This window comes from Pogoniulus pusillus, chromosome 8 (genome assembly GCF_015220805.1).
Source record: "Pogoniulus pusillus isolate bPogPus1 chromosome 8, bPogPus1.pri, whole genome shotgun sequence".
Lineage (NCBI taxonomy): Eukaryota > Metazoa > Chordata > Aves > Piciformes > Lybiidae > Pogoniulus > Pogoniulus pusillus.
Window position 1 is genome coordinate 39,931,265 of NC_087271.1, and position 20,156 is coordinate 39,951,420.

At 52.1% G+C, this 20,156-nt stretch overlaps 1 protein-coding gene across 2 annotated transcripts; it reads right to left on the minus strand.

Annotated features, from left to right (window-relative positions):
- Nucleotides 1-8,323: 8,323 nt before the first annotated feature.
- LOC135177742 (torsin-1A-interacting protein 2-like) lies at nt 8,324-17,339 on the minus strand. 2 transcript variants are annotated; one of them, XM_064148163.1, is made up of 6 exons: nt 17,226-17,339; nt 16,126-16,319; nt 14,076-14,375; nt 12,666-13,931; nt 12,159-12,254; nt 8,324-11,379 (listed from the first exon to the last, which is right to left on the minus strand). In XM_064148163.1, the coding sequence occupies exons 2-6, from the start codon at nt 16,217-16,219 to the stop codon at nt 10,589-10,591; spliced, it is 2,547 nt and encodes an 848-aa protein (XP_064004233.1). In that variant the 5' UTR covers nt 16,220-16,319; nt 17,226-17,339; the 3' UTR covers nt 8,324-10,588. The 2 variants fall into 2 exon arrangements, with proteins under 2 accessions (XP_064004233.1, XP_064004232.1); XM_064148162.1 differs by having other exon boundaries at nt 12,093-12,254.
- Nucleotides 17,340-20,156: the final 2,817 nt, after the last annotated feature.

Genomic DNA, 20,156 nt, shown 5'->3' on the forward strand with positions numbered 1-20,156 from the left:
CGAGGAGGTCCTTTGAGGAGGACAGCAGAGATGAAGGGAGTGTGGGGCTTCGATGCTCAGATGTGCCCCGCAGTTAGAGGAGAAAGCAGCTGCCTAAGCCCACACCTGGGTGGTGGGAGAGCAAAGAGGGAAATCTGATTGTTTACAGCCCTTAACTGGAGTCAGCTCTCTGCTAGGGATGAACGTGGGGGACAGTCTCGGGCAAAACCGCAACCAGGGAAAGGCTCTACTCAGCCGTGGTGCTTCTGGAGCCGCTGGGAAGCCTCCTCAGGCTCCCTTGCGACTCCCTTGTTGACCTTTCCTTAGTGACAGGGGAGTGGGCAAAGCGCCTGCTGCTCCTCGGGCTGCACAGGGGGGAGACAGGGCACAACACCCCTTCTCCTCCAGCGCTTTCAAACCGAGGGACGGCAGCGCGGGTTCCCCCACGTCCAGGCCGTCCCCGGTGAGGGGCCCCCGCCCCCCCGAGGCGCCTGCCCGCTTCCTGCCCCTGCCCGGCGCACGCAGGCCCGCGGCTTGCGGCCCCGGCAGCTCGGAGCGCCCCTCCTGGCCCCGGACCCGCCGCGGCTCCCTTAAGGGAGGGAGGCAGGGAAAGAGCCAAGAGAGCGAGAGGGGAGGCTCCGCTGCCGCGGGCCCACCCGCCGCCGCTTACCTTAGCGCCCAGGGGGGCGGCGGCGGCGCTGAAGAGAAGGAGGAGGAGGAGGCGGCGGCGGCGGGGAGCGGCGGCCATGCCGCGCTGCTGCTGCAGCCGCCGCGGAGGAGGCGGCGAGGCGGCCCACCAGCGGCGGGAGCAGGAGCAGCCGCCGCCGCCGGAGCTCGGGCGGCATGGCTGAGGGACTTAATGACTTTACAACCTGCCGGGGAGCGGGCGGCGACCCGCGGCGCGGCCGCTCGGCGGGGGATGGGGCTGGGCTGGGCAGGGGGGGGACGGGCGGGCGTTGTGCAGGCTCCGCCGCCCCGGGGCTCGGTCCCGCAGCCCGCCTGCGAGCTGTGCCGCCCCGGCTGCGGCTGCGGCTGCTGCCGGCGCCGCGAGTTTGTCTCGCCGCTGTGTGCGATTCGTTGGCTGCGTCCCGGGGCAGCGGTGTGGTGCTGGGACAGCCGGGCTGCCCCACGCCGCCCCTCGCTCCCCAGCGCTCCTCTCCGTTCCTTTCCTCCCGCACGAAACTCAGCTGCTACCTGTTTCACCCTTCCGAGCAAGTTCGTTCTTCGTGCGTCCCTTTTGGTGGTCCTGGAGGGCAGAGCTCCGTCCTGGGAAGTGGTGGTGGTGAATCGTAGACTAGATTGGGTTGGAAGGAACCATTAAAGGTCATCTAGTGAGCAGGGGCATCTGCAGCTAGCACAGGCTGGTCAGAGCCCTGTCCAGCCTGACCTGGAGTTCCAGGGATGGGGCATCTACTACTGCTCTGGGCAACCTGGGACAGTGTCTCACCACCCTCTGTGTGAAAAATTTCTTGCTTGCATCTAGTTGGAATCTTCCTCTTTTAGTTTAAAACTATCCACCCTTGTCCAGTCACAGCTGGCTCTGCTGTAAAAGTCTGTCCCCATCTTTCTTAGAGAATCACAGAATCAACCAGGTTGGAAGAGACCTCCAAGCTCATCCAGACCAACCTAGCACCCAGCCCTGGCCAATCAACCAGACCATGGCACTGAGGGCCCCATCCAGGCTTTGCTTGAACACCTCCAGGGTCGGCAACTCCACCTCCCTGGGCAGCCCATTCCAATGCCAATCACTCTCTCTGCCAACAACTTCCTCCTAATGTCCAGCCTAGACCTGCCCTGGCACAACTTGAGACAAGTATTGAAAGGCCACAATAAGGTCTCCTCGCAGCCTTCTCCCAGCTGAACAACCCCAAACTGTCCCAGTCTTTCTCCAGGTGGAAGGGAAACATCGCCTGGGATGTGGAGAACTGCTCTTGCTGACATGGTCAAGGAACCACGTCCTCGTGGTGAGTCAGCCCGATGACCTGGTCCATACTGAGGAGGATGTAGTTGCCTAGATGCCCCAGCTCTCAGCCATGGTTTGTTCAGTTACATACCAAAGCTCAGCTTAAGTCTCATGTGAAAGTTGCTCTCCTCCAAGTCTGTTTGTGCTTCTTGTCTGTATTCAGTAACTGCAAAAAGCAGAGTGCAAAATCAGGCAGCTCGAATCTATGCACAGCAGACTGAGGTCTTTGAGAGAAAGCAGTGTCACCTCAGAAGCCCCCATCAGCACTCTGGCACCCTTCAGGCTGAAGAAATCTGTTGTTTTTTTTCTTCAGGTGCTGCTTTCAGGCTGGCACACTGAGATAGTCAACTGTGAAACTTAAAAGGGATTAATTTGTTTCCTGGTACCTTCTTCTTTCCTGTCTGCATGGTTCTCCTGCTGTGCTTGTGATCAGAAGGCAGCTCTTGGCAAGAAGCAGTGAGTCTGACTGCTGGCTCATATAGGCCCTTCTAGGACCTGACTGCTGTGAGCAATGGACAGAAGCTGTGCAAAAATGGCATCAGATGGCCCCAGCCTGGGGCAGGCAGCTGGGAAGCAGTGGTTTATGCCTGCCAGATGTGCTGTGATTAGTGTAGGAAGGTGATCAGAGTCCTCTGCCTCTCCCTTACCAGGGCCTTCTTCCCTCGAGGTGGAGGGAGGGGAGAGGGATGGGGATGCAGGAGGGGTGTCAGCGGGGGGATTGGAGAGGGACTCCTGATCAAAGCCTTTTGCTAGCAGGCAGGGGGCAAGGAGAGGGGGAAGGCCATCCACTTCTGACCCATCTAGAGAAAATGAGGGTGAGGAGTGATGACAAATAACATGGTTATGCCATGAGCTGCCTTCTACAAAGGCAGGGGGAAAAGAAATCTTCAGAGTCAATGCTTGGCTTTGTTGCCTTGCTGAGCCCTCTGTAATGTGCTTCTGGAGCCGTTTTCTGCCCTGCAGATAAGCAAAGCTGCTAAAAGACACAGAGGTAGTGGAGAGGCTGTGCCTAAGAAGGAAAGGGGGGCTGGCTCCAGCTGAGCAGGGGAATCTGTAGCCCTGAGGGTCTCACACAGGTTTCAGTGCTTCTGATCTTCTTATAGAATCATTTCAGTTGGAAAAGACTACTAAGGTCACTGAGTCCAACTGTTATCTAACTCTACAAGTCTGGTACTAAACCATGTTCCTCGCACTACATCTCTGACTCGTTTGAATACCTCCAGGGATGGGGATTCAACCACCTCCTTGGGGAGCCTGCTGGAGTGTTTGTGAACCCTTTCAGTGAAGAAGTTTCTTCCAATATCTACAGCCCCTGAAAACCTGTGTCTGAGCAGGCACTCTGGGAGGCAGAAGACTGCTGAGTGCTGCTCAGTGCAGAGATAATCTGTGGAGGGAGATCTGTGTGTGAGGCACTAAGGGAGCGTGACTAGACATATCCAGGTGGCCTGCAATGCCCTCCCCTCCTGGGCCCCCTCTGCATCCCCTCTGTCAGACCTTTCTTGCTAGTCCTGTTCTTGTCCCCCAGTCACAAGTCCCCAGTCTCAGGGAAGTATGGAAGGCAGTAAGACAAGGCTAAAATGCTGCCTGTCATCTTCTAGGCTGCATTTAAGCAGTGTGGTTGTTTTCATTACTGCTCAAATGAGATTTTGGTTACTTTCAGTCCATGTGGGAAAAAAGGTATGGGAGACCTTTCCTTGTAGCCTTGAGACCACTGCCAGGTAAGCAGTGCACAGGAAGGTTTGACAGAGCTATTAACTGATTAACACATTCTAAGCCTCGCTAACAAAAGCATCACCAACCACCACAACCAGCTTCTAGTCTTGTAGTAATTTGTAATCTGCATCTCCCAATTTGTTGGGTGAGGTCTTTTTGTTCCTGTTGTCTTTACTTAGACCATAAATTTAAGCTGCCACTTTCTAACTGGACTAACCAGTTCTGCTGTGGGCTGTATTATGTGCGTGAGCAGGCTGAGCTCTGCAGCTACCGCAGCCTGCAATGGTTTGGCATTCAACTCTACCTTACAGGGGGCTTTCTCCCAGTTGCTTCCCAGTTTCATTGCCTGTGTTAAAACCAGGGAATGTTTAAAGGACCCAGAAGGTTGAGGATCTCTCCCTTTTTAGCAGGCAAGAGCAGAGCTGTGTGGTTTCACCCCCATAGCTTCTCCGTGAGCAGAACTGTGCTGGGGCCAGCCAGTGTGTTTTGTTGTAGGTGCCAGCCAGGTTTGGGTGTGTGAGATGCTTAGGAGGATTGATTTGGACTCATCCCGTGTACTCTGGAAGTTGCCTAGGATATTATTTTAACCTCTTGTATCACTGAATTGGCTTTCGTTAGCTGTTTGTCCAGAACACAGTCAGGAGGGAAAGAAAAGCACAGCTCCTCTGGAAAGGAGGTGCTGTGTTTGTGGCTGCTGCTGCAGCAGGTCCTGCACGACCAGAGTAGAACATCCTCTGACACAATCTGAAAAGGATTTATTCTGCTCACCACTCACTTGCAGATGTCACAGATGACTGCTGTCCTTCCATGGGAAAATTCCTTGGATCATAACTATAGAAGCTGAGAGTTTAGAAAAAATCCCAGAGAGAGTGATTGGCATTGGAATGGGCTGCCCAGGGAGGTGGGGGAGTCGCTGTGGCTGGAGGTGTTCAAGACAAGCCTGGCTGGGGCACTTAGTGCCATGGTCTGGTTGATTGGCCAGGGCTGGGTGCTAGGATGGAGCTTGGAGGTCTCTTCCAGCCTGGTTGATTCTGTGATTATGACTCCATGGTTATGCATGTCAGGGACAGGCTTGGAGTGTAAAGGTCTTTGGGCACCTCTCAATTCCTCTGTGTGTGCATTGTCCTCTTGTTGCCCAGGCTACTAGGACAATGCTGTCTTGCAGGACGTTGCACTCGGGTTTTAGTTCATCCCAGCTGGTTCTGCCTGGTGCTTGCCCCAGCACAGATGCCCCTTCCTGACCCCAGGAGCAGAAACAACAACTGGACTTTGCTCTCCTGCAGAGGAGGAACCTGTGTGGTCCAAGGCTCCCCTCTGCAAACACAAGCTCTGACCAGGGAAGTTGCCAGTCCTTCTTTCTACCACTCTGAGCAGCTCTGAGAGATCAGCTCTGCTGACACAGAGAGTGGCTTTGTTCAGCTCAGCTTGTAATTACGAGAATAAATCAGGTCTTGCTCCTCCATGGAGAACACCATGACCAGAAACTGCAACCTGGAGATGTCTAAGTGGTCCCTAGGCGGTTGGAGCAGAGGATGAAGGCAGACCTTAAAGGATGCCTGGTGTGGGGAGGCTGTTTTCCATCCCTCGTGTGGAGGAACCATGCTGCTGCCTCTGCTCTGGCTCTGAGAGCATCCTCAGCTCTCGAGTGCCCTCACGAGGGATCTCAAGAGCCTTCTCCGTGGCCCGAGCCTAACTGCAGCCTGGCCACAGCCAGAAGGTGCCAGCGGGAGGTCTGCTAATGGCTCTGCCCCGCTCCCGCACTCCCGAGCTGTGTTCTTTGAGCCCTTTCATTGCAGGCTCAGGCCAGGCTCCTGCGTGCAGTTCATTGTGCAGCTGCTTCTGGAGAGGCAAAGGGAGGAAAGAAAAATGGTCTTAAGCTCCCAGTATCTGCAAAGCTCTCTTCCTATGGAGGATTTGAAGGGCTAAAAGTGATCCCTGAGGGCCCAACCCTCCCCACAGCAGCAGAGCCTGCCTATGCATGGAGCAGCAGGAGGGTAGAGCAACTCCCAGAGGTTGCCTGTGGTGACAGGGCAAGGAATCATGATTTTAAACTAAAAGAGGGAGATTTAGGCTAGAAAAAGGGAAGGCATTTTTCACACTGAGGGTGGTGAAACACAGGCATAGGTTACCTGGAGAGGTGGCAGATGCTCCATCCTTAGAAGCATCCCAGGTCAGGCTGGACATGGCTCTGAGTAACCTGCTTTAGTCGCAGATGTCCCTGCTCACTGCAGCAGGGCTGGACTAAGTGAGCTTTAAAGGACCCTTCCAACCCAAACCAGTCTGTTTCTAGGTTAAGCCTCCACAGGAGAGGCACAGCTGAGCTGGGTGCACTACCTACCCCTGCATCCTGCTTGTTCACACAGGGACACATCCAGACAGGTCTTGAAAGTCTCCAGAGGAGACTCCAGGTCAGCCTGTTCCAGTACTTCATCTTCACAGCAAAGAAGTTTTTTCCCCATGTTGAGGTGAAGTTTCCTGTGCTCCAAGAAGAATTAGAAAGCTTTTCCATGAGCAACTGAAAGCTAACTTAGTCTTAGTGGTGATGTAACAGCAGGCAGCTGCTCAACTCCAGCCAAACCCTCGCCATGCCTGGGCAGTGTGTGCATGTGCTGGAAGAAATGCTGCCAGAGGGATTGGGAACTAGGTCTGGAGCAACACTTGATGGGAAGAGCTGTCCCTAGCTTAGGTGGATGTGGTGCCCAGAAGGAATAAATTCCTTTTCTTCAGCTAGGGTAGATACAGACAATGTCCTGCTCCATCCTGGTCTTGATCTGACCTGTCTCAGGCGTCAGAAGACCTGGTAGGACGAGGGAATTTTACTTCCTCTGGAGCTGCCATGGGTGCCTCTGCTCTTGGCTGTGCCCCATGTTCTCTGTGGTGGTCTCCCTCAAAAGGAGCTCTGCAGCTGCTGCACCCATGCCACAGCAAAGCACACACCAGGGAACAGTGGTTTGGGATTAACTCACACTGTGAAAGAAAGGAACCTTAATTCTTGGCTAGGAGAAAGCTTGCTGAGGGTCCTTCTGAGCCCCTGCTGTGACCCCAAGGCCAGCTGCACTGGTGTTCAGGAGGAAGGGGATGGTGTGGCAAAGCTGCAGCTCAGCACAGCTTGTAGGAAGGGTAGCACTGATGTCTCCTCCTTTTGGAGAAGAACTGATTGGCATTTGGGGGACTTGCATGAGGCTCTTGCTCGGCACTTATCAAAAAGCCTTTCTGCCTGGTTTTGGCTGTTGACAATGGGGTCCCTGGGATGGGATAGGAACAAATCTTGTCCTTTCACACCAGGAGATGAATGTTTTCTTCTGGCAACTGATCACATGAACATCTGTATGAAAACAGATGCCAGTGTTGTGAGTATTTGGCTGCCAGGGTCTGGACAGGGACTGAGGAAAATCCAGACTAAGAAGGTAAATCCTTTTTATTTGAGCTCACTGTTTAGGCCAGAGCTGGGCAAGATAATTCACCACCAAACATAAAAATTGGCATGTGTGTGATGGTGATGGTGATGTGTAGAACTGATCTGATCAAGGGTATTTAAATATTTCCTTTATGCATTTGTAAAGTATTTGAACTTTTCAGTTAATTTCATTTCATTATCATCATTAAGTATTATGCAAACCTCAGTATGTTTCAGTCTGGGTTGAATTCAGCAACTCCTTGAGGACTGGTTTTAGCTGGGAAAAAAGCTGTGAATGTTTTCCCCAAACAAAGGAGGAAAGGTTCTTTGGAGGTGTTTTTCTGGGAGAAGCAAAAGACTCTCTTTGTTTGCACAACTACAGCCCTGACCTGAGTAAAACTTTGCCTTTTGTTCATTCGTTCCAGTTGACAGGATAGGGCTGGGTGCTAGGTTGGACTGGATGAGCTTGGAGGTCTCTTCCAGCCTGCCTGATTCTATGATTCTAAGTTCTTCACAGCAAGAGAGGTTGGCATTGGAATGGGCTGCCTGGGCAGGTGGTGGGGTCCCTATCCCTGGAAGTGTCTAAAAGGAGGCTGGAGGAGGCACTTAGTGCCATGGGTTAGTTAATTAGAAGGTGTTAGGTGATAGATTGGACTTGAGGGTCTTGAAGGTTCAATTCAAGAGAGATGTTGAGGTACTGGGATGTGTCCAGAGAACGGCAACAAAGCTGGTGAAAGGCCTGGAACACAAACCCTATGAGGAGAGGCTGAGGGAGCTGGGGGTGTGCAGCCTGCAGAAGAGGAGGCTCAGGGCAGACCTCACTGCTGGCTACAGCTACCTGAAAGGGAGGCTGCAGCCAGGTGGGGTTGGTCTCTTCTGCCAGGCAAGCAGCAACAGAAGAAGGGGACACAGCCTCAAGTTGTGCCAGGGGAGGTCTAGGCTGGCTCTTAGGAGGAAGTTGTTGGCAGAGAGAGTGATTGGCATTGGAATGGGCTGCCCAGGGAGGTGGTGGAGTCACTGTGCCTAGAGGTGTTGAAGCCAAGCCTGGCTGGGGCACTTAGTGCCATGGTCTGGTTGCTTGGCCAGGGCTGGGTGCTAGGTTGGCCTGGATGAGCTTGGAGGTCTCTTCCAACCTGCTTGATTCTAAGGTCTTTTCCAACCTGATTCATTCTGTAATTCTGTGATTCACTGAACTGGAAACAGCTGTGTGGAAAGAAAAACCCCACCAGAATACAATAAGGCACTGGTCTCACTTCAAAGACACTGCTGCCTTCTTTCACAATCTCACTCTTTATTTTTAAATAGCAGTCTTGTTTCAGAAGCAAGCAGATGTTTGATATTTTGTCTTTAAAAGGCCATAAAAACATCTCTGTGTGGGAACAGCTTGGATGGATGATGCCTGCAGTGACATGCCCAGTGTGAGGCTGCCCCTGCATCCCTTGTACTGCATATCCAAACACAGGACATCTCACTGACAGGCAGCATGAGAATAGTGTCCCTCAAGATACTGACATGATATGATCAACTCTTTACCAGATCTCCCATCAACACCCATACTGAACCCTGCAGAGCAGAAAGTTTTGTCTGTTTCTAAGGTAGTGTGTAGCAATTAAAAGGAAGGAGGGGAAGAAGCAACCTGTACCTTGTAACAAAGCCATGCCTTGGACAGGCCTGCCAGCAGGCAATTCTCCTGCTCAGCCTGGTGCTTGTTGCAGGTGAAACCTCTGTGGGATTGTCTTCATGTCCCCAGCCAAGCAAAACCATCTTTTCTTGTTAAATTTTCAACAGGTAATCCTTTCCTCTTCCTTCATTTTGTCCCTTCCTCCAAGTGAATGGCCACAGAGAGGTTAAGGCACACGGCAGGAAGGAAAGAAGAGACAGGCTGTGGGTGTAGGATGCAGGGTTGTGTCTCACTCAGCTGGGCCATTGGTGGGGCAGAGCAGCAAGGCACCACTGGCAGAAGACCTGGCCAGTGCCAGGATCCAGTTGCTGTGAGGAGTGCTCAGATGCACTGACTGTAAAAACACCACAGTGTTCTTGGGTTGTGTCTTGTTTGGGCACAGAGCCTGGCTCCACGAGGCCCCACTCGTGCTGCTTATATAGAAATAAGCCATGCTCTGCTTTGGCTGCTCCTCCTCTGGCAGGCAGCGCTGAAGGCACAAGAGGCTAACACCTGAGGCTGACTGCCAGGTTATTATATATGCTGTAACCTGCAGCTAGCTCCCACCTCCCCCCAGGTATTTCCTGAGTTGGCTGCTCTGCCCCAGAGCACCTGCAGAAAGGCAGTGTGCAGGAACACCACCGTGTTCCCAGGACTTGGGTTTCTCTTCCTGGGATGCAGAAGAGGTGGCACAGTAAGAAACCACCCTGTTTTGTTGAGGGGTTTTAGTGTTAATACCAGAGATTTTGTCTTTACCAGCTAATCCCAGCTCTCTCCTAGTTGCTTTGGCATATGCTAGAGCAGCAGCTGCCTGGCAGGGAGGTAAATCTACTCCTGATGTGCTACCCTGTGTGGTGTGAAATAAATATCAGTGTTAACATCTTACATTCATCGACAGAAGCTCACTGGGGAGAGGCAGGCTGACAGCTCCCTGCTCTACGCACAGATCAGAGATCTGGCTGAAGAGCAGTCTGTCTTGTAGGGTCAAAGCTGAGACACCAGCCCAAAGAGACAGTCACAGCCTTGTGGCAAAGGGATCAAGAGTGGACATTTTAAGAGGAGGTAGCATCAAGTTAAACTGCTTTCACCTGTGCAGTCCCTTGAGGCTTGAACAGTTAGATGATTTCTGTTTCATTGCTCTCTGCCTTCCAGGCTTATTCTCTGACATATGGGATATCCTCATGAGATCCTACCCCCTTAGTGCAGTGTTTCAGTGCTGACAACCTGAAATTTCTTGTAATTCACGTTTAAAGGACGTCTGGCTGGCAGCTTGCTTTGGATATCCTGTATTTAGGCTATGGTCTTTGCTGGCTGTCATTCAGTCTGTGCAAGTGGGACTCTTTTATCAGGACTGACTGGTCAAAACCTTGACTACCAAACTGCCTTTCTTTTTTGAAGCATGCCTTCAAAATGTTGGGCTTTGGGGGATTTGACTTTCATGTATTCCAGGCTCTCTGCAAAGAGAGAGAAACCTAAAGTACATCATGAGACTGATGTACCTGATGTTAGCAAACTGAGAGGCAGGGAGAAACGAAAGGGCTGCTGAATGAAGTGTCCTTCTGGTATACTAGCTTTGAACGTTACCTCTGTGTTTCCTGATGGCAGAAATGCTACCTGCTTTCCCTCCTGTTTTCCTTCCTGCCTCCCCTCATACAATGATGTCCTCCTGTGCAATTAGCAGGCTAAAATGTCCACTCTTTCCATCTGCCAGAAAGAAGCACGTGGTCTATCTTCTCCAGGACTCAGCTGGCCAAATTGCCTGGCTCAACTTGTCAGACTCTTCCCAGGAAGATACGAGCAACAAACTGAAAGGAATCAGCACAAATTGTGCCTACTCCTGCACTACAGTCAGCCAGCACTGCCTTTCCAACCCTCCTCAGGGCTCTGGCAGCCTTTGTCCCTGGGTTTTGGTGTTGACATGGCATCCCCCCTTCTCAATGGTCTGCACTGGGTGGATTGGGAGCACTAAATGGGAGATGCGGCTCCACAGCCCGCTCAGCTTGTCGGAATCCATGTAATTGTAGGAGCCGGGGCTCCTGGTGTCAGTGAACTTGGCCCACAGGAAGTCATGGACCCTCTCTTCTGCCTGCTTGAAGCTGATGTTGGTCTCTAGCATCTCCTCCTCCAGCAGCACGGTCAGCAGCAGGGCCACATCCTTGAAAGCAGCCCTTTCATGATCGCAGTACTTGTAGAAGATGATGGTGGACCCTGCTGGCAACATCTCGAAGTGGTGTATCACTGCAGCACGGTCACCAGCCTGGAAAGCTGAGCTGAGCTCCAAGTCCACCTCCAGCTTGGCCTGGTCACTCTGGAGCTTGGATTTATCTTTGCCATTGATCTGGACCGTGTTGGAGTGCAGGGCAGTTGAGAAGGTGTTGGCCACGTGGGTGCTAAGACACTGCAAGGTCTGCTCTCCCCTGCGGGCAGCTGTGAGGATGATGATGGCTGGCTGCGTGTTGTAGGATGTGTTCAGGTGCTTCTGCAGGATCTTGCGCCCGCGATCCCATAGCTGGGGATTCTGCCCTGGAAACTTGTCTGGCAGCTGGCTGAACTTGGACAGGAATGCCTCCACAGTAGGGTTCCTAGAGGCTTGCTGGGCCTTGGAGGTCGGGTTGCCGAAGCTGTATAAGCAGAAGCAGACCAACATGACGCTCACAACAACAAGCCCTGTTCAAAAGGGGAGAGACACAAGACAGGGAACAGAAGTCAGTTTCAAGTGACCTGCACTGATACGCTGGAAAGTAGCTACAAGGGCTCTTTTTCCCTCACCCCAAACCTTCCCCTCTCTGCTGGGTGGCATGTTATTTGGGCAGTGCGTAGGCTGCTTACTCCGTGTTGTGAGACCTCTGCTGCTGCACACCAGTCAAGAGGGCTACAGCTCCAGAGACGGAGGCAGGACTACAGCTTTGCCGTGCAACATTTCCTGAGGAAACTGCAGTTGGCCACAAGATTTCTTCTCTTCCCTCCTCCTCTGCTTTGTTTAAGGTATGTGACTGCTCAGAGCATCTTCCCATGGAGGTGTTTCACCCAGCTAAAATGTACTGCCTTCCACCTAGCTGTGCTGGGCTACTGTGCTTCTGCCCAGAAAAGGAGGACAAGTGAGGCCCAGACACAAGTGCTAGCATTGCAGAGCAGGGTCTCTTCCTACCAAAACAATCTGGTGCAGATCAGCATCGTGATTCTTGCTTGAGGCCCCATGACACAGAGGAGGACTGAGAGGGGGGACCATCAACACAGGAGACCATTGGATCTCCCAGGGTGCTCCCTGCAGAACAGGCTCAAACTGAGCCTATTTTTAAGAGGATATTTTTCCCCTCAAACCCTTACTAAAGGCTGTGAAAGATCCTGAGAGATAAGAACAATTAAATGTGCTTCATTACTTGATCCTGGAGAATGAGTGCCTTCTGGTCCATGAGTAACACACACGGGAAGCTTCTTTTCCTCACCTTTCCACAGGAGGGACTTTTTGGCCTTCTCCTGGTCTGTGTTTTGGGTGATGCTCTGCAAGTATGACTGAGTCTCTGCTCTTGGGGTTGCGTGCCCTAGAGTAAGAGAAAGAAATGTGCCACTTGCTGTTGAGGGAGTAGGTAAACTGAGCTGTAATAAGAAAAGCAACAGAGCTGCCAGGAGCTCCCAGCTGAGGGAAGGGGCTAGAAGTGAGTACAGCCTTGGGTTAATACTGCTTTGAGTCTTGCCTCTCTGCTTTTGGGGCAGGGGAAGGGGAAAGACAATGCAGAGTGCAGTGTGGTTACATGCCTTTCAAAGCAGGGTAGTAAGCCAAAGGAGAAAGAGAAGACAGTTAATGAAGACAGTTAATTTCTTGTACTTCTCCTGCTTAACTCTGGAAAACTGACAAGAGACATTAGAGAGCTCTCCACACCATTTTTGCAACACCCGTGGAAGATCTAGGCATGTGCACGGAGGGAAAGAGCAGTGTGCAGCCATCACCTCACCTCTGGTTCCTTGTCTGCTCCTTAACATGCTCTGGGATCCACTCTCCTCTGTTTCTTGCTCTACATGCTTTTCTGGCTCCCAGTGTAGGACAGGGGCACTGGTGCTTTTCTCTGCCGAGAGGTCCTTGGTGGCATCTTCTGTGGCAGTCACATTGGAGCTCTTGCTTCTCAATGAAGCATCTTCCTTTGTTGTGATGGAGCTTTCCTCTTGCTTGCTTGGCTCCTGACCCTCCTGTGCTTCTGGGCAGACAGGGCTTTGCCCTTGCTTGCTTGGCTCCTGATCCTCCTGTGCTTCTGGCTGGACAGGGCTTTGCCCTTGCTTGTTTGGCTCCTGATCCTCCTGTGCTTCTGGCTGGACAGGGCTTTGCCCTTGCTTGCTTGGCTCCTGATCCTCCTGTGCTTCTGGCTGGACAGGGCTTTGCTCCTGCTTGCTTGGCTCCTGATCCTCCTGTGCTTCTGGCTGGACAGGGCTTTGCCCTTGCTTGTTTGGCTCCTGATCCTCCTGTGTTTCTAGCTGGACAGGGCTTTGCCCCTGCTTGCTTGGCTCCTGATCCTCCTGTGCTTCTGGCTGGACAGGGCTTTGCTCCTGCTTGCTTGGCTCCTGATCCTCCTGTGCTTCTGGCTGGACAGGGCTTTGCCCTTGCTTGTTTGGCTCCTGATCCTCCTGTGCTTCTGGCTGGACAGGGCTTTGCCCTTGCTTGCTTGGCTCCTGATCCTCCTGTGCTTCTGGCTGGACAGGGCTTTGCCCTTGCTTGCTTGGCTCCTGATCATCCTGTGTTTCTAGCTGGACAGGGCTTTGCCCTTGCTTGTTTGGCTCCTGATCCTCTTGTGTTTCTGGCTGGACAGGGCTTTGCTCCTGCTTGCTTGGCTCCTGATCCTCCTGTGCTTCTGGCTGGACAGGGCTTTGCTCCTGCTTGCTTGGCTCCTGATCCTCCTGTGCTTCTGGCTGGACAGGGCTTTGCTCCTGCTTGCTTGGCTCCTGATCCTCCTGTGCTTCTGGCTGGACAGGGCTTTGCTCCTGCTTGCTTGGCTCCTGATCCTCCTGTGCTTCTGGCTGGACAGGGCTTTGCTCCTGCTTGCTTGGCTCCTGATCCTCCTGTGTTTCTGGCTGGACAGGGCTTTGCTCCTGCTTGCTTGGCTCCTGATCCTCCTGTGTTTCTGGCTGGACAGGGCTTTGCTCCTGCTTGCTTGGCTCCTGATCCTCCTGTGTTTCTGGCTGGACAGGGCTTTCTTCTTTGCTGTCCATTCTATCATGGGCCAGCCTGGCTGTAGAGAATAAAATTCATAGACTTATGCTTAGCCTCTTTCAGCAGAAGAACAATAACCCTTTCTGCTGCTCTGCTTCCTCTAAGCAAAGGCAGGCTATCAGCATTTTCTCAATGCTCTGCACAGAGAAAGGAAGAGACTCACCTTTGTCCAAGTCATCTTTTTCCTGGGATCTTTCTAAGAAATCATGTCTTGTCTTCATAGGTTCTTCCAATGATGCTTTAGTTTCCTGGAGAACATTCTCATCTACTCTTGAGCCAGCTAAATCTGACAGTGCTGTCTCTCCTCCATCAGCAGTTGGTGACTTACATGGCAAAGGGTCCTTTTCTGGTTTGCAGAAGGTCTTAGGACACCTGCTTGTCACTTGCTCAAGTGTTTCTTGGGTGGGCTTTTGGTGTGCAGGATGCTCTGCTGTGCTCTTCATTTCACCTTGGGTTGGCCCAGCTGTTAAGAATCAGATTTGACAAGCTTACACAGGAATCAAGACAACACAGTGCTTTACCACCACCCCGTCAGAGTCCCAACTCGTGCATTCCAGACACATCTACCCACTGCAAGGCAGGGGAGAGAAGAGAGTGACCAAAAGTGAGTGTCCTGGTTTGAGTTGGAACACCTCCAGAAGGAGCACAGAAGGTATTTTACCCCAAAGGAGTAGAGAATTGAAGTCAAATAGAAACAATATTTACAGAAGGGAATATAGTACAAAAGGCATGTAGGTATTAAGGCAAGAAGGATACATGACAGACAGAATCAGCAACAGCTTAGCCCCCTCTATGGACTGTGGCCTCCAGGCTAGGCCTTGCTATGCAGCAAAAAGAAGTTTCCCACTGGCTAGGCCTTACTCCCACACAGCCAAAAGCAAAAACAGCAGCTAAGAGCCAAGATGCCTGGAGCCAAGCCAAAAGGCAAGAGCCAAGAGAACTGACTGGAAGGTCTACTTCTTATATAAGGATAATTCAGGACATGGAATGGAATAAAGATATGATAATATCCAATGCCTCCCCCTTGAGCCTTTCTGCTGCCTCTGGAGGGATCCTCTCTATGATACAACAGATAATCCTTAAACTACAGCAGTGAGAGAACTCGTGGGCTGAGATCAAGACAGGTGAAGGAAAGGAGGGGAAATCACGAGTGATGCAAGTGCAATTGCTCAACACCTCCCACAAGCAGGATGATGACAGGCCAGCCTCCAAGCCCCCCACAAAGACAATGCACACCCTTCTTCCTCTATAGCCTTGCTCTGCCTCCTTCATCCTTTTCCCATCCATAGGTGATGGAAAACTGATTATTTAAGCATCTGTATATTGCAAACACTAGGATGCAGGGAAGAAAGCTCTTCCAGTCTGGAGCTCCATCTTTACCCTTCCTTGTGCTGCCATCCTAGATGCAGAGTCCAAATCTGTTGCAGATGGGAATCCAGATCTGAAAGTAATTTGTTAATCTTCCACCCTTCAAAAAAAATCCAAACCCCAGCCAACAAAGCAACTTGCTCTTAGAATCAACCAGGTTGGAAGAGACCTCCAAGCTCATCCAGGCCAACTTAGCAAACTGCCCTGTCCAAGCAACTACACCATGGTACTAAGTGCCCCATCCAGGCTTGTCTTGAACATCTCCAGGGACAGCAACTCCACCACCTCCCTGAGCAGCCCATTCCAATGCCAATCACTCTCTCTGACAACAACTTCCTTCTAACACCCAGCCTAGACCTCCTCTGGCACAGCTTGAGACTCTGTCCCCTTGTTCTGTTGCTGGATGCCTGGCAGCAGAGCCCAACCCCACCTGGCTACAGCCTCTCTTCAGGTAGTTGTAGACAGCAATGAGCTCTGCCCTGAGCCTCCTCTGCTGCAGGCTGCACACCCCCAGCTCCCTCAGCCTCTCCTCACAGGGCTGTGCTCCAGGCCCCTCACCAGCCTTGCTGCCCTTCTCTGGGCACCTTCCAGCACCTCAACATCTCTCAGCAATTGAGGATCCCAGAACTGGACACAGCACTCAAGGGGTGGCCTGTGCAGTGCTGAGCACAGGGGCAGAATAAGCTCCCTTGTCCTGCTGGCCACACTGCTCCTGAGCCAGCCCAGGATTCCATTGGCTCTCTTGGCCAGCAAGAAGGTGTTAATTTAAATGTGCTTATTTCACATATCACTGCTGAAAATCTCCTTCCAAAGGGATTTTCCTAGTAGATAGAGGATTCATTTACCTTCAGCCAGGTCCATGCTTGGATTCTCTTCCATTTTTGCTTTCTCCCCTGGAGCTCTGGCTTCTGCACTGTTTGTTTCACTTTCTTCTTCCATCACAAGGAGACATCTCCCTGGTGTTGAAGTGGCTGACCAAGCCCTCTGACAGACACCATCCCTTCTTGAGCTCGGGAACTGTACCCAACCGCCCGTAAATCTGAGAAGCAGAAAGACAGGAGCAGTGATGCATGGTGCAGAAGGAGGCTGCTCCCTCCACGACTATCGTGGAGGTGTGAAAGTGGATGGATGCCACTGAGAAACATAAACTTCAGCCCAAGGGCCTGAAGCTGTTCTGCTTCCCGGCAGACAGTCCAAGGGGTAACGTAAACCACAGTGAACTCGGGAGAAGCCGGTGGGGTGAGGCAACCGTTTCTCAGCTGGATGGACTCAGCTGTGCTCTGAGACGGCAAGCCCGAAGGCTGGGGCTTGGCAGGTTGCCCTGCATGCTTCTGGGCACCTCGTATGTCACCAGCTGGGTCAATAGAGAGCAATGAGCCGGCTCCACTTTACCCTCCCCACCCCACAGTGCCGGATCTGGGGATGGTGTCGCTGGCAGGTGACGTGTCTGGCAGCACCACCGCTCCCCGCGCAACAGCGTTACCCCCCCCCCAGCCTCACACCCACCCGAGGCGGCCGGGCAGTGCCCTGCCCAGGCGCTTGGCACATAGCTGTCTGCCTCTCCTACACCCCCCGACCTTATTTCCCCCTCTGCTGAAGTGCTTTAGGACTGGAGCGCCGCGCAGGAATCAGGGCAACGCCTGCCGAGTTTTCCACAGCCCGGGAAGCTGCCCAGAAACTTTCCCCTTGTTCGCGCGGATTTCTGTCCGCAGCCCTCAGCCCCAGTCCTCTCAGCAGCCCTTCTGCCACCTGCCCCCAGCCTCACTGTCCCTACAGCCGAGTTTCGTCGCTAAATGCGAGCTTTGGTGGTGTTTGGGGGGGTACATTGCTGTTCCCCGCCGCCCGAGTCTCGCCCTGCCGTGCCTTGCGCCGCTCCCGCCGGTGACGCTCCGGCAGGAGGAGGAAGTCAGGGGAGCAAAAGGGGCTTTGCCGACTCGGTGCTTACCCAGGCAGGTCCGGAGCCGGTCAGAGCGGTGAAGCGAAAGAGAATGGCGATAAGGAGCGGCTAAGCGCTGCCCCTTCCGCTTGCCCCTCCCGGAGTGCCTTCGGCGGTGGCAGGACAGCCCTGTTCCCAGTAACGCGCACCCGTATCCTCCGCTGTCATCCAGACAGCGAACTCTGCCCTTTCCCGGGCGCCAGCGGGCTGCTGGGAGCTGTAGTTTTAATTCCCTCCCTCCTGGCAAAGGCAGGCAACTCTTCCTCCGTGAAAACTTCCTGTCTTCCAACTTGTTGCTTCTTGTTCTATCACAGGACACCACGGAAAAGAGACTGACCCCTTTTTCTTGACACCCACCCTTGGGATATCTATAAACAGCGATAAAATCTCCTCTCAGTCTTCTCCAGGCTCAACAGTCCCAGCTCCCTCAGCCTTTCCTCATAAGACAGAAGTTGCAGCCCATCATCCTCATAGCCCTTGTTGGACATTCTCTAGTATATCCCTGTCCCTCTTGAACTGAGGAGCCCAGAACTGGACACAATACTCCAGACGTGGCCTGACCAGGGCAGATTGGAGCGGGAGGAGAATCTTCTTTCACCTGCCGGCTGCACTCTTCTTAATGCACCTAAGGACACCATTGGCCTTCTTGTCCACGAGGGCACATTGCTGTCCTATGAGATAACTTACTGTCCACCAGCTGGTGGTGATAAATTCACTTAATTCACAGGTTAATAAATCCTGGGTAGCATCTGACACAGTCAGAGACATAAACTTTTGCAATAGAAATGCAGCACTATTTATGCTGTATGTTGAAGACACAATTCTCAACATACAGCATAAATAGTGCTGCACAGTCTTGGGTGGAGGAAAAGGAGCACAGCCCATTGACCATCCTCATCTCTGTTGCTGGTGGTGGTGTTTGTGCTGGCCCTCACTGCACCCCTCTTGCTGGCCTGGCATTAGTATTGGTGCCAGCAGTAACCATGCACCCCAGTGCACCCACAGATGTTCCTCTTGTGGGTTTTATATCTCAGCCCAGGCTGTCCCTGTCTTCTAGGTCACGTTTAGCATGATTTGGGAGGAAAGTTGAGCAATACATAGTCTTATATGTTTAACATGTACTTAAGATTCCTCATTAGCATACCAAGGGGTATCAACTTAAGTATTAAAATTGCAATTACTCAGGCAATGTTTTTCACTCAGGCACTCCTGCTCTCAGAATCGTTTTCAAGCTGGGTGTTTGTTATCTGAGCCCTGCTTCATCAGTTTTAGCCAAAACAAGGACGTCTTATCTTCATATGACTCCCTCCTTAAGCTCTTCAGCAGGACACAAACACCTGCTGATTGTAACTGACACTGGTCCCAAAACATGCTGAAGCTAAATCAACTTGCCTTTCTGTCCCACAGCAAGCTGAGTGGTTTTGAAAGTCTTCAGAGAAAGAGACTCCATAACTTCTCTGATGCCCTCAAAGAAATGTCTCCTTACTGTGTTACAATTTGTGCCCCCTTGTCCTCCCACTGGACACTGCTGAAAAGAGTCTGCCCCTACGCTCTTGACATCCTCTATCTCTTTAGCCGTTGATCAGCATTGAGAAGATCCCCTCTCAGGCTGCTCTTCTCCAGGCTAAACAGCCCCATGCTTCTCAGCCTTTCCTCCTCACAGAGATGCTCCAACGCCCTCAGCATCTTTGTAGCCTCCACTGGATTCCCTCCAGTAGTTCACTGTCCCTTTTGAACTGCATAGCTCAGAACTGGACCGAATAGTCCAGATATGGCCTCACTGGGGCAGAATAGGTGAGAAAAAGGTCAATAAGCAGTTAGTACAGGGCCAGGCAGAGCTGCACTTGGCAATGAGAGTTGCTATAGAGGTAAAACATACAATCCCAGCATCACACCATCCTCTGTTATGTACCCCTGCACCCAGCACTGTCCCACTGGGAATAATACCCTGTTTGTGCACCAGAGAGTACTAGGAATAATACCCTGTTTGTGTACTAGAGAGTGCCCTGCTTCCTCTTTGTCCCCAGGCCTCCGGAAGCTGCCCCTTGCCCAGTGGCCAACACTGTCCCCTGGCCAGACTGTAACTGCTGGGGACACACGTGTCATTCTGTCATTCTACACTGGGGTGAGCACAGGCGCAAGTATCAGCGCTGCGGATGGCCATGTCAGCAGGGTGTAAGTGAAGCACGTGTAGTGATAGCAGGATTGCATTGCACCTCTTCTCCAGTAGTGCATGAGACAATGGCTTCCTCTGTGACCTGCAGAGCTACCCTGCTGCTGGGGTGGTGGCCAGGAGGGGACAGAGTCCACCTTCCTCCTTGGCAAATCCAGCACATTCCTTTATCGTGGCCAATCTCTCAGTGGGTGTAATAGAGGCTATAAAAACAGACTGGCAAAGCAGGAAGGAAAAAAGCAAGTGGCTGATCTACATAGGCCAAGGTCTCCCTGAGGCCCTGCTCCTGGTTGCTGTCCATCCTACATCCCTGCCAAAGGTGCATTTGACTTCACAGAGTGTTTTGAATGGGAAGAGATCTTTAAAGGTCACCTAGTCCAATCTCCTTACAGTGAGCAGGGATATCTTCAGCTAGATCAGGGTGCTCAGAGCCCTGTCCAACCTTTTAATATTCATGAAGTTGTGAATGTAGAATTGGAACTTAAAAAGCAAGTCTGGGGGAGGTTTCTTTTTTAATTCTTTTTTAATATTGGAATTATGGTTTTTTTTCTCAACCTGGAGAAGAATCAGCAGTGACTAGATGAATATAGAGGACATGATATGTACTTACACAGCTGGATGAGGCTCTGGCCAGCCTGATCTAGGGTAGCATGTCCCTGCCCATGGCAGGGGAGGTGGAACTAGATGGTCCTTGTGGTCCTTTCCAACCCTGACTGATTCTATAATAATTAGGAACTTCCTTTGGCAACTAGAAATAAAAGTGATAC

Bases quoted from the DNA above. Each gene is read 5' to 3' on its own strand.
- LOC135177742 (XM_064148162.1), bottom strand. From the start codon at position 16,219: ATGGAAGAAGAAAGTGAAACAAACAGTGCAGAAGCCAGAGCTCCAGGG. The intron at 12,255-12,665 runs GTGAGGTGATGG...CTCTTACTCTAG, and splicing joins GAGCAGACAAGGAACCAGAG to GGCACGCAACCCCAAGAGCA. The intron at 11,380-12,092 runs GTAATGAAGCAC...CCTTTTGAACAG, and splicing joins CACTCATTCTCCAGGATCAA to GGCTTGTTGTTGTGAGCGTC.